This window comes from Haliotis asinina, chromosome 6, assembly GCF_037392515.1.
Source record: "Haliotis asinina isolate JCU_RB_2024 chromosome 6, JCU_Hal_asi_v2, whole genome shotgun sequence".
Classification (NCBI taxonomy): domain Eukaryota; kingdom Metazoa; phylum Mollusca; class Gastropoda; order Lepetellida; family Haliotidae; genus Haliotis; species Haliotis asinina.
The window spans coordinates 69,630,067-69,643,516 of NC_090285.1; the positions used below are offsets into that span (position 1 = coordinate 69,630,067).

Here is a 13,450-nt window from a genome sequence, read left to right on the forward strand (position 1 = left end):
CATTGGGACTTAAAAGGTGTCCATCTCATAGTTACATGGATGTTTGTTGAACTTGTTCTGTAGAAATTAATCACCAGAGCACACTCATCGTAGGAAACATTTCCTACTGCAGTAGGGGCATCTGTGTCCCTGGACTCAATTTTGTGTTTTTCGGTCTCTCTCTACTCATGGACAAAACCATTTGTTTTAATTTGTTACTTTTAAAGAATTATGACATGTAGAGCAGAGTAGAAGTACATGATTCTGCTTGGTTTGTTTCATGGCTACAGACTTACAATTTCCCCATTTATGGCATACTCTGCTGTTTTTAAGGAGAACTGCTTTTTATTAGCACTTATGTGCCGATCAGGTTTGTATCATCAGAAAGCCCTTAGTGTATGTACTGCTGGTCAAATATCTGTGTTCTATGTGGATTTTCATTTGTTGAGACATCATTGTTAGTGACAGGGGAATTTTGTCCTGCTGAACTCTAAACATTAACCGTTGTCTAATTGGTCAAATGTATTCGGTTGTCTCACATTGGACAGTCATAGGTCACTCAAGGTTAAGCTGATGCAACCTTCTGCGAGGGTTTGTTAAACTCAGTATAAGCAATGTAATGAATAATACTGTGACTATGTCCGTTTTGACTGGTGTTAATCTCCACTGGAGGTCATTGGTAAAACACTCTGGCATCATACAAAAAGACATGTCATCTATTTTTACCCTGTCTATTCTACTGACACGAGTTCTGCAACAGCAAAAGTGTTTCCAGGAAGGGAGTTATCTCACTTGCATTACTAGGATTATGATAATAATCCCGCCACTTTGATTTTTCTGTCACTGATATTGATTGCCACAGATAGTTTGGGGGAAACAGCTGTACATACTGGAGGTGGTGATGGTGGTGGCTGTATTGTTGGATAGATGCAGTGTAATGTTCTGTATTTGCATCAGGAGCTGACCAGGTTTCAGTGTGGTATTGTATCTTTCCTAGGAGTTATCCTGAAGCTTGTACTGGAATGATTGTCTCTGTCAGTCTTAACAAGTATTCGTCTTCATGGAACATATTTACCTCCCATGTTGACAGGTTCAAATCTACAACACTGTAATTTGAGGTTCTGGTTCTTTGTGTAGGGTCATAAAGGGGCGTTTGTGCCAATCGGAATGGACATGCCACAGACCATGCCGTATGGCAATCTGAATCAGTCTCATGGAGAAGAAATGGAACTGGATACCAGTCATGATGAGAAGAAGGATGATGACCACGACCATCGCCGTAGCTCCCACAGGTCCAGGGACAGGTCAAGGTGAGATTTGGGTTTTATTCTGCAGGATTGTGAGAGGTCTCCAGTATTCTGTGTCATTATGTAGCATTGTTTAAGGCTGATGTGATTCTGTTGAAATATTGCTGAATTCCTCATGAAGCATTCACCAAGCACCTTGGTTTAAATGGGGTACTTGAACTTAAAGCTTCCTTCTACAGCAGCCACTGTACATTTTCACTGTTAAGGAGTTGCATTCCATCAAGTATGTCTGCAACATTCCAGTGCAAATGTGAGTATTCTAATATGGAAGTTCATTGTTGTAGATCGCCCAAAAAACGGAAGAGGTCACGGTCAAGATCTCGTGAACGAAGGCGGAGATCAAGGTCAAGGGATCGGCATCGAAGGTCAAGGTAAGTTTTTAAATGTTTTGGATTATTTGTTTGATGATTTTAACATTTGATGCACTAAAAGCAGATTGTGGTTTTCATAGGAAACTGAGAATGCACTACACAGTGGCACAGTAATGCACATCCCATAATCTGTTGGTTATCTGTGCAACTTTGTGAAAGAAAGTGAGCAGTTAGATTGAAGTGTTTGTCTTTGTGTCAAGAAACCTGTGAAATATGTTTGCAGATCTCGTGATCGAGACAGAGAACGACAGAAAGAGAAGGAGAAGGAGCGTAGGAAAAAGGGATTGCCTGTAGTAAAAGAAAAACATGTTAGTGGTAAGTTTAAGTATAACAACATTTTGGAGAATTGTTGTTTGATCTAATATATTTGAGAAAATTCATAAAAATGTGACTGCACTTGTATGAGAAGAATGTGTGTTCATTACATGTTATCTATCAATATATTGAAGTATTTTAATGTTTCTTTTCCTTTGAAAAATGTTTTCTTTCTTTCAGTGTGTAGTACGACTTTGTGGATAGGTCATATATCCAAGTATACTACGGAAGAGGAACTGCGAGAAGAAATAGAAAAATATGGTGTAGTAGAATCTGTAAATGTGAGTTCTGAGAGAATTATACCCTAAAGCAAGTTACTTGTGTATACTCAGATGCATATACGTTATAATTAAATCAGTAGCTTTCCCAGTTATGGTATTGTATATTTTCAACTTCATAAGCTGTTCTAGGACTAAATTGGGGGAATGTTTTTCTGTTCAGTGTTGTACTCAGCAGTATTGCAGCTGTATGATGATGGCTGAATTAAGTCTTGACGATTGAACAGCATGTAGAAGTGAAACACTTGAAAGGGAACGTATATGGTTGTTAACTTCTTTATCTGAGGAATGGAGTGTTTCAAAATATATTGTTACTCAGTCATATTCCAGAAATGAAGTTGAGATCCATAAATTCTCACCTTGAGACAAGATGACATGCATCCTACCAAGTTATTAAGCCCAATCATCCTTTCACCCCTCCGTCTATCTAACAGTCTTTGCTAGGGACATACATTCTTACTGAGCAAGGAATGGAAGATCACACTGGAATCCGTGGCAAGTCATATCTCTTTTACATAGTAAATTCTGGTAGATAATGGCAGCCACCTCAGAACCACATTCCATGCTGCAGGGTGTCTTCCTTTAGGTGCGTCAGACACCTTTCATCATTAGCACTTAATCAAGTGCTAACCATCACAGAGTTGTCACTTCCTTCTCTCTGCGATTATTACTCCTTTCCCAGGTGATGTTAAATCTAACTCTGATATGGACCCTGACAAAAAAAACATCACCCCTATCTTTCCAGGGCATTTAACAAAATTTTCTTTGTTATGAAACTTACCTTCTCCCTTGTTTTGCAGATGATTCCCCCGAGGGGATGTGCGTATGTGTGTATGGCGAGAAGAAAAGATGCCTATAAGGCTGTGGAAAAGATGGCAAGAGGGTGCAAGATAAATGGGAGTACTATTAGAGTGAGTGGGAGCTTCTGTGAACATAAAACTCTTGTCAACTCAGTACACACAATGCAAAGGAAAGAATAATTGTCAAGTGAATGTTATGATTTTTAATGAATTGTAACACTCATTTTTGTTTTGACCGGGGCATGGGTAACATGAAATACAGATGTGTTCCCCTTAGCGCATGAAAATACTGAATCAGTTGTAGGAGTATGTGTGTAATTGTTTCAGATTGCGTTTGCTCCTGGAATCGGTGTGAAGGGTAATGAGTACAAGGAGGGCTGGCATGCAGACCTAGGCGTTACTTACATAGCATGGAATAAACTGCCACTCGAGATTAACCCTCTTTGTGAAGGAGGTATGATTGATGAGGACTCCCTACCAACACACCTCCGAGGTAAGACTATGCATTTTGAATTTGAAGCATATGTTTAACAAAGAGATTTTTGTGATTTATCATTTTCTCAGTTTCCATGGAAACGTTTTGGACTCTCAAAAGTGAGAGGTGTGTTTTGTTTCGGAGCACATCTCAAAAACTCCTTAATATCATAATATCGTCTGTAATCATTTTGTTTCTGGAGCATAACTCGTTCAAAGGTTACCTGAGGCGACCTTCTACTACGTTTTGTTAGACTCAGTGGTGGTGTGTAACGAAATACACTGAGACTAAGTTTACTTAGACTGGGGGATCTGTCATCTTCGAACGACTCATGTTTTATTTCTGAAGATTCTGAGACCAGAGGGGCTATCCTTGTGGCATAGCCAGTTGTAGTGTGTCTTTAATCTGGACTAATCTTTAAAATGGACTATGACACGTAATAGTTGTCTTGTTCTGGATTTGTCTGACATTTCATTATTGTGTTGTTGTTTTTATATCACAATTATTGGTGTTGATGATGATGCAATAGCTTTTTTGCACTTATTTGCCGATCATGTTTCTGTGTGTGGAATTTGATCTTTCCCAAGAGTGCGACATCAAATCATGGGACTTTGTCAGTGTGACTTCTCTCGACCACATCTGTCACTCATTCCATGGACATGGCTTGATATCAGTCATATTTAATTTTTACATCCCCGGGGGATATAGTAGGACGTCAGTCCGTCCATCCGTAATCATTTTGTTTCCGGAGCGTAACTCAGACACCGTTCAATATCGTTATACCAAACTTGATAGGTATAGTAATCTCAGTCTATGGTTGTACCTTTTCCTATTTACAGATTTTTGGCATTTATATTTTTTTTGTTTTTCCATGGAACATTTTGGTGTTAGTTTTATGGTGGGATGGGCTTCGTGAGCAGAACTCCAAACCGTTCAATATTTTTCTGCAAAACTTAGTAGATATATCAGTCTGAACCTATAGTGGTGCCTTTTGCTATTTCCAGGTTTTTGTGATTTATTATTTTCTCGGTTTCCATTGAAGTGTTTCAGACATAGTCTCAAAAATGAGAGGTGTGTTTCGTTTCCGGAGCAGAACTCAAAAACTTCTTAATATCTGTTGGTAGAACTTGGCAGATATGTGTTGCAGACCCCAAAGTGGTTCCTTTTGCTATTTCCAATTTTTTGTGATTTATTATTTTCTTGGTTTCCATGGAAGCGTTTCAGACTTTGTCTCAAAATGGAGTGATGGGCTTCGTTTCCGGAGCAGAACTCAAAAACTGTTCAATATTTTTCTGCAAAATTTGGTAGATATATCAATCAGCACCACAAGTGGTGCCTTTTGCTATAAACAGGATCTTGTGATTTATTATTTTCTTGGTTTCCATGGAAACGTTATGGACCTAGTCTGAAAAGTGAGAGGTGTTTCATTTCCAGAGCAGAACTCCAAAACTTCTTAATATCTGTCAGTAAAACTTGGCAGGTACGTGTGGCAGACCCCAAAGTGGTGCCTTTTGGTTTTTAAAGGTTTTTGTGATTTATTATTTTCTTGGTTCCATGAACATATTGCGGACTTCGTTTCCGGAGCACAACACGAAAACCATTTCATATCTTTCAAAAGATCTTGGCAGATGTATGAGACAGATCTTGAAATTGTGACTTTTTCTGATTACAGATATATGGCATTTATATTTTTCATGAAGTCCATGGAAACAATTCAGACATGGTCAAAAAACACAATAAGTAACTGGCAGATGATTTGTCCTTTCAAGTATGTGGGAGCAGGGGGGGATATGTCATCTTGTGATGACTCTTGTTTGAAAGGCTAAAGATGTGTCATGTTGTCAGAGTATTTCATCATTGATATCCTAGAACTTAGTGCGATTTTATGATCACATCTGTCACTGTCTGAAGGATGTTGTTTTTAGGTTTGAGGAATTTAAACTGTTGTGTAAGACTGTACTCAGCAACACTCCAGCTATTAATGTGGAAGTGTATAAATAATCAAGTCTGGACTGTGAGAAGTTGGAATATTAGTCCTTGGAGGGTAAACTTGAGGCAGGCCTCCCTGACGATATCATGTTGTTTGTATGTTCACATGTATATCTCTGGGAAACTAAGCACATAGTTTTAGGGTTTATTTGTCATCATCCTACAGTTAGATGTTACAGATTTTCCCCTTTTTGAATTCATGCAGGTTATTGATGTCATTGAAGCTGTAACAGATGTGTTATGTTTTTGTAATAAAAAAGAGTTTCAGGTAGTTCAAGTAATCAGCAGAAGTTCACTGGAAGTTCAGTCATGTTTTGTTTTTGCACTTATTTGCCGATCAGGTTTCTATTGTGGAATTTGATCTTTCCCAAGAGTGCTACATCAACATCTTGGAACTTTGTCAGTGTGGCCTCTCTCGACCACATCTGTCACTCTTTCCATGTACATACAGATTTTCTAGGTAGGGATTGTTTTAACAAATGATCCTGTTTTTTGGTGTAGATTTGCTTTTCACTATCTCTTGTTTGTCAATCAGGTTTCAGTGTGTGGAATTTGATCGTTCCTAAGAGTGCCACATCAACATCTTGAAACTTGGTCAGTGTGGCCTCTCTTGATAACATCTGTCACTCTTTGCAAGGACATGGCTTGCTTACTGTGGTTGAAAGACCATCTTTCACCAAGACTTGTCAATAGCACTTAATCTTGCAGCATGTTAAGTTCTTTATTAGAGTTACCTCAGAGTGTCAGTGAGAACTTTCCCCTATTACAATATAATTGTTTATTGTAACGATTCCACTGAATGGATAGGGTGGAGGTCTCTATCAGTTTGACATGGTTGACTATGTGTTTCAGTCGAGATCGTGTCTGTCCACGGAGCACTGCAAGACAGTCTCCAGGGCATTGGAAGACGTAGATTTCACAGAAATAGGAAAAGGAAAGTAAAGGAATCTTCGCTCAGGTGCAGACATGGTGTCTTGTCCCAGTTGTCCTCTTTGCAGTATCAGCAACTGTTTTGAACCGATTTTGCAATAGTGACACTCTGATATTGTGGTCTTGTTGAGCTGTTGTCAAAGGTGGTGCACCAGATTGCGGACAAATGCATCACTTCTGGTGGATTGAAACGTTGTTGGATTTGACTAACGGTGGATGGATGCACATGACAGTGCCTGACAACCATAGCTAGAACCTGATTCTTTTCAGATTGATTGTGTCAATCGTTTTCTCAACATAATTCAGTTTCACAATTACTTGTGCTTTTATAGGGTCATGGTACAGGTAATGCACATGCACAATGTGTTCCATGAATGTGGTTGTGTTTACGAGAAATGTCAGTGGTTCAGTTTTAAGCATAGAAGTTCATAAAAGAGGAATGCTCTGGAACTGAAACTCAAAGGGCAAGAATATCAGCCTTTTATCCCTACATTCTCTGTATCGCAGGAAGAAAATCTTCAATATAAGTTTTGTAAGTTCCAGGACAACAAATACCAATTGCTTTTTTAATGGCTTTCAGTTCAGAGCCTAAATTTGGCTGGAGTATTGAATATTGGGTGTGGTCACAAATAGCACTTGTTCTTCTGTGATTCAAAGGCGAACAATAATGACGTATGACCTGTCCAAGTTAAGTTTTCAGCAACTAAAGGAAAGGCTCATCACTTATAAGATGGGCTTTGAGACCATTTACTTTTTATGTTTTAGACATAGTGTATGGCTTTCCAATGACTGCTGACATTCTTTCTGATGCTTGCAGGTATGAAGTTTGGTCGTCAAGAGGAGCCTGATCAGGATAGCCAGGGAGCTCCAGTGCAAGCTGAGGCAACACAGCAGACAATTCAGGCTCAGCCACAGTTTGGGGGACCTCTGCCAGGTGAGCAGATAAATGGAATATGAAACGGCTTGGTTAGGAATTATTTACCCTGATATGAATCTCCCCTGTGGTGCAGTGCATGAATCAAGTTTTTTATTTTCATTGTTGTTATAGGGCTGAAATATTAACAGTAGCAAAAAAACAAACCATGTATTGAACTAATTCATGATGTAAATAGCCATTTGACTTTCGAAATGCCAGTTCGTTACTGTTTACTTTGTTGATTCAGGGGTGGTGCCTGTGATGACCCACATGATGCCCCCAGTGATGATGCCAGTGCCTGGCCAAATGCCTCCAACCCAGCTGCCCCCAGGGCAGTTACAACCTGGTCAGATGCCTCCGGGACAAATGCCGCCACGACAAATGGGTGCCGGTCAGCTCCAGCAAGGGCAGATGCCTCAAGGTCAGCTAGCCCCGGGACAGATGCCACCCGGAATTCCACCACAGATTTGTCTGCCCCAAGGTCCCGCCCCATCACAAGCTCAGACAATTCCACATCCAGGATCATTAGGCACTATGCCTGGTGGTCTTAGACCACCAGCTCAGGTAACTCATGCAAAGTTTCAGGCTTAACAGCTCACATTAGAATTGAGTAAAGTGTCTTGAGATAATATCTTATTCTGTCTTTGATTAAATGTAAATCATTGTTTATTCCGCACTTTGTTTTTTTTCGTATGTTATCACCCCTTAACAGTATTTGACTTAAGCTTATGTGATACAGTTTTAATACTTGTGCAGTGTGAACAAGTTTCATTGACTTGCTCTGAGTGCCATATAGACAAACCATTATCTTTCTGTTTACTATTTTTCAGGCAATGACCGTTGTGTCCCTCAGTAGCAAGCCATTGGAGACTGCTAGTGCTCAGCTAAGTCAGGCCATCCACAACATAATGTCAACATCCATCCCAACACCTGGTATTCAGCAACCACCCAGAGGAGCTCCTCGCCCTGGATTTCCTCCTCAACATGGAAGCTTCCCCAGCTTCAACCCAAATGTGCCTCCCCCAAATTTCCGAATACCAATGCCAGGGACCCCAGTCAGGTTACCATTTGGTGCTCCAGGACAACCTGTGAAGCCAACTGATGATAGTGAAAGTGATAAAGGAATGGACTGGAGTGGTGACAATGAACCAGAAGACAAGGATGAACGAATGGGTGGTTCAGGACCTGGAACTGGCTTCCCTCCTCGTCCACCATTCGGCCCCCCAGGTTCACAAAACATGCCAACATCTCAAGCAGTGTCACTGCCATCACTAATGGGAAGCCCAATGGGGCATGGTCCACGACCACTTATATCGATAGCTCAGATGTCAGGAATGCCACCACGGCCACAAATGACTGTTGGACCTAGGCCAAGCTTAATGGGCCCTGGTGACCAACAAGGAATTGTGCTTCAGGGACCACCTGGTACCCCAACACGTCAACCAGGACCAGGGGGACCACCTGTTTCACTAACAGGGCCAGGTGGACCATTAATGCCTGGTGGACCTCGCGGTCCAGCAGTTGGTCTGAGTCCAAGAGGGTTCCCAGGACCTGGTGGACCCCGGCCTGGTCTATTAGGTTTCAGACCTGGTCTCCCAGGACAAGGGTTCAGGTTTGCTTCCCCTCAAGGTGGGCCTCCAGGAGCACCACCCAACTTTAGGGGACCGAGACCTCCATTTGGAATGGGACCAGCCCCTGATATGGAAAGACCATTCCAGGATGGGCCCCCAGGTGTAGATGGGCCTGAGTTTAATCATGGTGAAAAAATGGAAAGGTTTGGTGGCAGTGGAAGACCTCCACCTCTTATGAGTTTAGAAACTGAAATGGACAGGTGGAACTCAAATGAGAGGAGAAATTCTGGTGAAAATATGCAACAAGGTGGTTTTAGAAGAGACTTTGATCAAGATGATGATGAATTCAACGAAAACAGATTTGGTCGAGACCGAGACATGGCTAGAGATATGGGGCGAGATCGTGATATGAACAGGGAACGGGGAAGAGATTTCAGAAGTCGAGAACCTGGTAGGGACAGGGGAGGTTTTGGACAGGGTGGTCAGTTCTTGTACAGAGATAGAAATGACCGTAGTCCAAGAAATGAGCGTGGTGGTCCTGATCGTGGTGGTGGTGGTGGTGGTGGTGGTGTCGATCGTGAAAGAGATCGTGAAAGGGACAGAGACTATGATAGAGAAAGAGATCGGGACAGGGATAGGGACCGGGATCGAGATCGTGATCGTGATAGAGACAGGAGAGGTGGACGCCATGATGAGAGGGATCACCGTGACAGGACAGATCGTTCCAGAGATCGTGAAGCGGAAGCAAAACCAAGTACAAGGGCAAGAGATCGTTCTAATCGCCAGAGCAGATGGAGTCAAGTTGTCCAAGGAGACGATGATGCTGCCCCGGTTGTGTCTGATGCTAATTCTGCACTATCAGAAACGAGTGGTGATATCTCAAATAATTCTGCTGCTCCTCCAGTTGCTACAGCTACCATTCCTGAAAGTGAATCAGGTGAAGTGTCTGTAACTGAAGCTTCTCAACCACCTGCTGGAGACATGAAAGATGCGACCCCATCTGAGGTGCCTGCTGTAATGGTAGATGCTTCTGCCCCAGTTACTGTTCCTGCTCATACACAGGAATCAACCCCAGGGAGGTCTGTAGAATCACTGCACATTACACAAGCAGCAGAATCTTCTCAAGTCACTGAATCCTCTGTCCACAATGTTGATAAGTCAAGTGAAAGCTTGCCTGTTCCTGAGACTTCTGCAACACTTGAATCTTTTGCAGCAGCACAAGCATTTAGCACTGTGTGTGAACCAACCAAAACATCAAGTGAAGATGTCTCACTATTAGATTCCAAACCCAATCCAGAGACACAAAGTATTTCAGTTCCTGTTAATCATGGAGATACTAACAACCATCATGCAAATCTAGTTGATTCATCAAGTGTGCGTGAAGCACCCGAGGACACTGTTAGCAATCATGATATTTCAAATGACAATGGTGATGTTCACTCTTCACAATGTATACTTGAAAGTAAACCCATAGTAGAGACTACGAATGGGCCTGATGCTGTGGACTCTGATTTGAATAACGGTCCTATTGAACCTGTGAAAGTAGTGAAAGACTTTGAGGAGCCTGAAGGAGACAGTGTTGCCACACCACCAGGAGATATGGAGACTGAGGGCACAGTAGCTAGCTAGTGTCATTGCTCCTCATGTGGATGTGTTCGTGTGATCTGTGTGTTCTCAACTGTGCTTCTAGAATCATCTCATTCATCACTCATCTTCATACTGTAATTATGCTGTATCCAAAGGATGAATGATGTCGTCTTCAGATTGCTGCAGACAATGTATTAATTTGTACATATTGTGAAAGTTGTTTTATCTGATGATTTAAATGACAACACAAATTCTAGGTACACTCAGAAATTTTTATTACAACATGCAGTTTTACTTTACAAATCATGTTATGATCATCAGGAAAAACATGTTGAAAAAGCCATTTCAAGATTTTTTTTTTTTATCTTCAAATAAACTCACATCCTATGTTCTTATTTGTCAATGTTATGAAATGATTATGCTGAGAGAAATTGAATAATTTAAGTCACTCTTTAGCATTTGTTTGTTTTCTTTTTCTTAGTTTGTCTATACAACAATAGCTGCAGACGTACTCTCTTGATCAGCTTGAGCCACACACATTGCTGTCTCTTAGGGACCCTTGAAGGTCCTGGGGTAGAATAGGACTTCAACAAACCATGCTTGCCATAAAAGGTGACTATGCTTATCGTAAGAGGCGACTAATGGGATCGGGTGGTCAGGCTCGCTGACTTGGTTGACACAGGTCATTGGTTCCCAATTGTGCAGATCGTTGCTCATGTTATTGATCACTGGATTGTCTGGTCCAGACATTATTTACAGACCGCCGCCATATAGCTGGAATATTGCATTCCAATAGCGGCATCCATGTTTCCTCCGGCATACATCTTAGAACAGTAGTAGATACATTCTGGTATGTGTATTTTCCAGTTGTGCCATTGCACACACATTTCTTCTACATTACATCAGGTCTAGAACATGCAACAACACAATTTTTTTTAGAAGCTTACCATACTAAAAAAAATTTAGCATCATAAAAACATTACATGTATAAGAGGACTGGTCAAAAAGTTCTAAGCCTACATAATGTCTAGACAAGCGACACCAACTGATTTTAGTGTTGCTTGACAACAGTGTTCATAAGCAGTTGCAGTCATTTTACTCAAATAGATCAGCTAGTTCTTGAAGCATCCTGGGATTTACATATGAGTACAGCAGACTTTGCCAATTGAGAGGTGTGAGACGAAGCATTGTCATGGAAAATCAACCTCCAGCCCTCGACATCTATTTGAGTAAAATAACTGGAAGTACTGATGAACAACACTTCCAAGATTAGTGTCACCAGTCTAGAAAGCTTAGAACATTTTTACCAGCCCTTGTACAGCAGTGGTATTCGGAGGGCAGAAAAGGTTGTTCTGCTTCACTTCTGAGAAGACATGATGTGTTCTTTTGCATGGAAGTGGAAAATTTCCAGTATTTGTTCAGTTAGAGAAGAAAACAAAAAAGAGGAGTACTGGTTACATCAGCTGACCTACACTGTCGAAGAGGGTACTGTGGCAGGTGGTTGTATGTAGAAGCAATGGCATGTGAACCAATAATTGTTGTAGGTCAACATTACGCAAATTCCTGGGTATAAAAAGTTGTTCATAGCTCAATTTGTGTTTTATTGTTTTGGTATGTACATTACATTTTGGGGACTAAATAAGTCTGTTTCTCCCTCAAGGGCACACACATCACAACTAATGGCATGATTTATATTCACCTTTGAAGATCTGGGGGATCATCAGGAACATGCTTGTTTAAAAAAATTACCATGCTGGTCGTAAGAAGCGACTATCCAGACAGGGTGATCAGGTTCGCTGACATGTCATCAGTTACCAATTGGTCAGATGGATGCTCACTGGATTTTCTGATCCAGACTGCTGCCTTACAGCTGGAATATTGCTAAGTGCGGCGTAAAACTAAACTCGCTCACTCACTCATAATTCATATTCCAAAAGTATCCGCATAGATTAGGGTTAAAGCTGATCTTCAGTAACCCATGCTTGTTGAAAAGAGGTGACTTGTGGGATAGTGCATGTGGTCATGCTTGTCAGCTTGGTTGACACACCATATCCAAAATGTGTAGGACAGTGCTCATGCTGTTAAACATGGGATTGTCTGACCCAGACTGCCATCATATAGGAATATCGCTGAGTATGGCATTAACCAAACAAATAACATTCTTAATAGTGCAGAAAAACATTCCAACCATAACCCTCTGCACACATCCAAACAGGAATGTTGGTTCAACATGTATGTGGGTAACATTGCAACTTGCTAGACATCTGCTTGAAAATGAAATTGTTGGTTCCATCCCTGCAGCCACTACCATATCTAATGACACTTGGTATTTGGGGGGATAAAGCTAAATAAGACGAGTCATCAGAAGTTGACGTATCCCCCTGGCCCGCACATGTTGAAAGGACAAATCATCTGACAGTTACCCATTGTTTTTATAGACTAAGTTTGAATTGTTTCCATGGAATTCATGAACATTATAAATGCCATATATCTGTAATCAGCAAAGTCACAATTTCAAGATCTGTCTCATATATCTGCCAAGATCTTTTGAAAGATATGAAATGGTTTTCGTGTTGTGCTCTGGGAACAAAGCCCATCCCTCAATTTTGAGACTAAGTCAGAATTGTTTCCATGGAAACCAAGAAAATAATACATCACAAAAACCTTTAAAAGCCATAAGGCACCACTTTGGGGTCTGCCACACATATCTGCCAAGTCTTGCTGACAGATATTAAGAAGTTTTTGAGTTCTGCTCTGGAAATGAAACACACCTCTCACTTTTCAGACTAAGTCCGAAACGTTTCAATGGACACTGAGAAAATAGTAAATCACAGATCCTGTTTATAGCAAAAGGCACCACTATAAGTTCAGATTGATATATCTACCAAGTTTTGCAGAAAAATATGGAATGGGTTTTGAGTTCTGCTCCAGA

The 13,450-nt window shown here is 41.0% G+C and overlaps 1 protein-coding gene across 4 annotated transcripts in view; it reads left to right on the plus strand.

Moving 5' to 3' along the window:
* Positions 1-10,973, plus strand: part of LOC137286960 (SR-related and CTD-associated factor 4-like) — a 30,853-nt gene extending 19,880 nt beyond the window's left edge. For 2 of the 4 annotated variants that reach the window (XM_067819009.1, XM_067819011.1), the window contains exons 9-17: positions 1,117-1,289; positions 1,571-1,657; positions 1,881-1,972; positions 2,153-2,253; positions 3,051-3,161; positions 3,378-3,543; positions 7,262-7,378; positions 7,608-7,924; positions 8,191-10,973. In XM_067819009.1, the coding sequence (XP_067675110.1) occupies positions 1,117-1,289; positions 1,571-1,657; positions 1,881-1,972; positions 2,153-2,253; positions 3,051-3,161; positions 3,378-3,543; positions 7,262-7,378; positions 7,608-7,924; positions 8,191-10,560 (3,534 nt within the window). In that variant the 3' untranslated portion in view covers positions 10,561-10,973. The remainder of the gene's footprint in view (positions 1-1,116; positions 1,290-1,570; positions 1,658-1,880; positions 1,973-2,152; positions 2,254-3,050; positions 3,162-3,377; positions 3,544-7,261; positions 7,379-7,607; positions 7,925-8,190) is intronic. The other 2 variants (XM_067819012.1, XM_067819013.1) reach the window with 2 other exon arrangements.
* Positions 10,974-13,450: the final 2,477 nt, after the last annotated feature.